The sequence below is a fragment of the Heterodontus francisci genome, unplaced genomic scaffold (genome assembly GCF_036365525.1).
Source record: "Heterodontus francisci isolate sHetFra1 unplaced genomic scaffold, sHetFra1.hap1 HAP1_SCAFFOLD_835, whole genome shotgun sequence".
Lineage (NCBI taxonomy): Eukaryota > Metazoa > Chordata > Chondrichthyes > Heterodontiformes > Heterodontidae > Heterodontus > Heterodontus francisci.
The window spans coordinates 345,001-346,582 of NW_027140925.1; the positions used below are offsets into that span (position 1 = coordinate 345,001).

General features: G+C 60.6%; 1 protein-coding gene across 1 annotated transcript in view; it reads left to right on the forward strand.

The window, feature by feature from the left end:
* LOC137361409 (probable G-protein coupled receptor 139) overlaps positions 1–372 on the forward strand; it is a gene marked incomplete at its 5' end in the record, with an annotated part of 891 nt that extends 519 nt beyond the window's left edge. Inside the window, one exon of the mRNA XM_068026277.1 lies at positions 1–372. This exon is cut by the window's left edge and continues 519 nt beyond it. Coding sequence (XP_067882378.1) covers positions 1–372 — 372 coding nt within the window.
* Positions 373–1,582: the final 1,210 nt, after the last annotated feature.

Consider the following 1,582-nt stretch of genomic DNA (forward strand, 5'->3'; position numbering starts at 1 on the left):
CTCACCGTCAGACACATTTTAGTGAGCAGCAGAGGACGCAGGAGACTCCGGGCTCACAGCAGTGGGGAGAGTCACAGAGACCCCGAGATGGAGAGTCGAAGGAAATCTATCATTTTACTGTTAGTTATCTCTGGTAATTTCATGCTGTTGTGGGCCCTGTTAATGGTGTATTCTATATGGTGGAGGATGTACTGGATGGGTTATCAGTCTGTTTATCTCCCTCTGTTTCTGATGGAATTGTCCTTCATGCTCCAGCTCCTGAGCTGCTCCACAAACACTGTGATTTACGCCGTGACACAGACTCAGTTCAGAGAGCAGGTGAAGAATGTGTTGAAATATCCCTTTAATACAATTGTTAAATTAATTCAATAATCAGAGGAGGGGGAGGGGACAGTCACCATGGAGACAGAGCGGGGGAGGGGCCTGTCACCATGGAGACAGAGCGGGGGAGGGGCCTCTCACCATGGAGACAGAGCGGGGGAGGGGACTGTCACCATGGAGACAGAGCGGGGGAGGGGCCTCTCACCATGGAGACAGAGCAGGGGAGGGGACTGTCACCATGGAGACAGAGCGGGGGAGGGGACTGTCACCATGGAGACAGAGCGGGGGAGGGGACTGTCACCATGGAAACAGAGCGGGGGAGGGGACTGTCACCATGGAGACAGAGCGGGGGAGGAGCCTGTCACCATGGAGACAGAGCGGGGGAGGGGACTGTCACCATGGAGACAGAGCGGGGGAGGGGCCTCTAACCATGGAGACAGAGCGGGGGAGGGGACTGTCACCATGGAGACAGAGCGGGGGAGGGACCTGTCACCATGGAGACAGAGCGGGGGAGGGGACTGTCACCATGGAGACAGAGCGGGGGAGGGACCTGTCACCATGGAGACAGAGCGGGGGAGGGACCTGTCACCATGGAAACAGAGCGGGGGAGGGGACTGTCACCATGGAGACAGAGCGGGGGAGGGGACTGTCACCATGGAGACAGAGCGGGGGAGGGGACTGTCACCATGGAGACAGAGCGGGGGAGGGACCTGTCACCATGGAGACAGAGCGGGGGAGGGGACTGTCACCATGGAGACAGAGCGGGGGAGGGGACTGTCACCATGGTGACGGCGAATGGGGGCGGGGTCTGTTTCCAAGGTGACGGCGAATGGGGGCGGGGTCTGTTTCCAAGGTGACGGCGAATGGGGGCGGGGTCTGTTTCCAGAGTGACGGCGAATGGTGGCGGGGTCTGTTTCCAGAGTGACGGGAGTGGGGGCGGGGTCTGTTTCCAAGGTGACGGCGAATGGGGGCGGGGTCTGTTTCCAGAGTGACGGGAGTGGGGGCGGGGGCTGTTTCCAAGGTGACGGCGAGTGGGGGCGGGGTCTGTTTCCAATGAGAAGGAGTGGGGGCGGGGTCTGTTTCCAGAGGACGCGAGTGGGGGCGGGGTCTGTTTCCAGAGTGACGGGAGTGGGGGCGGGATCTCTTTCCCGGGTGACGGAGTGGGGGCGGGGTCTGTTACCAAGGTGACGGGAGCGGGGGCGGGGTCTGTTTCCAGGGTGACGGTAGTGGGGGCGGTGTCTGTTTCCAGTGTGAAGGAGTG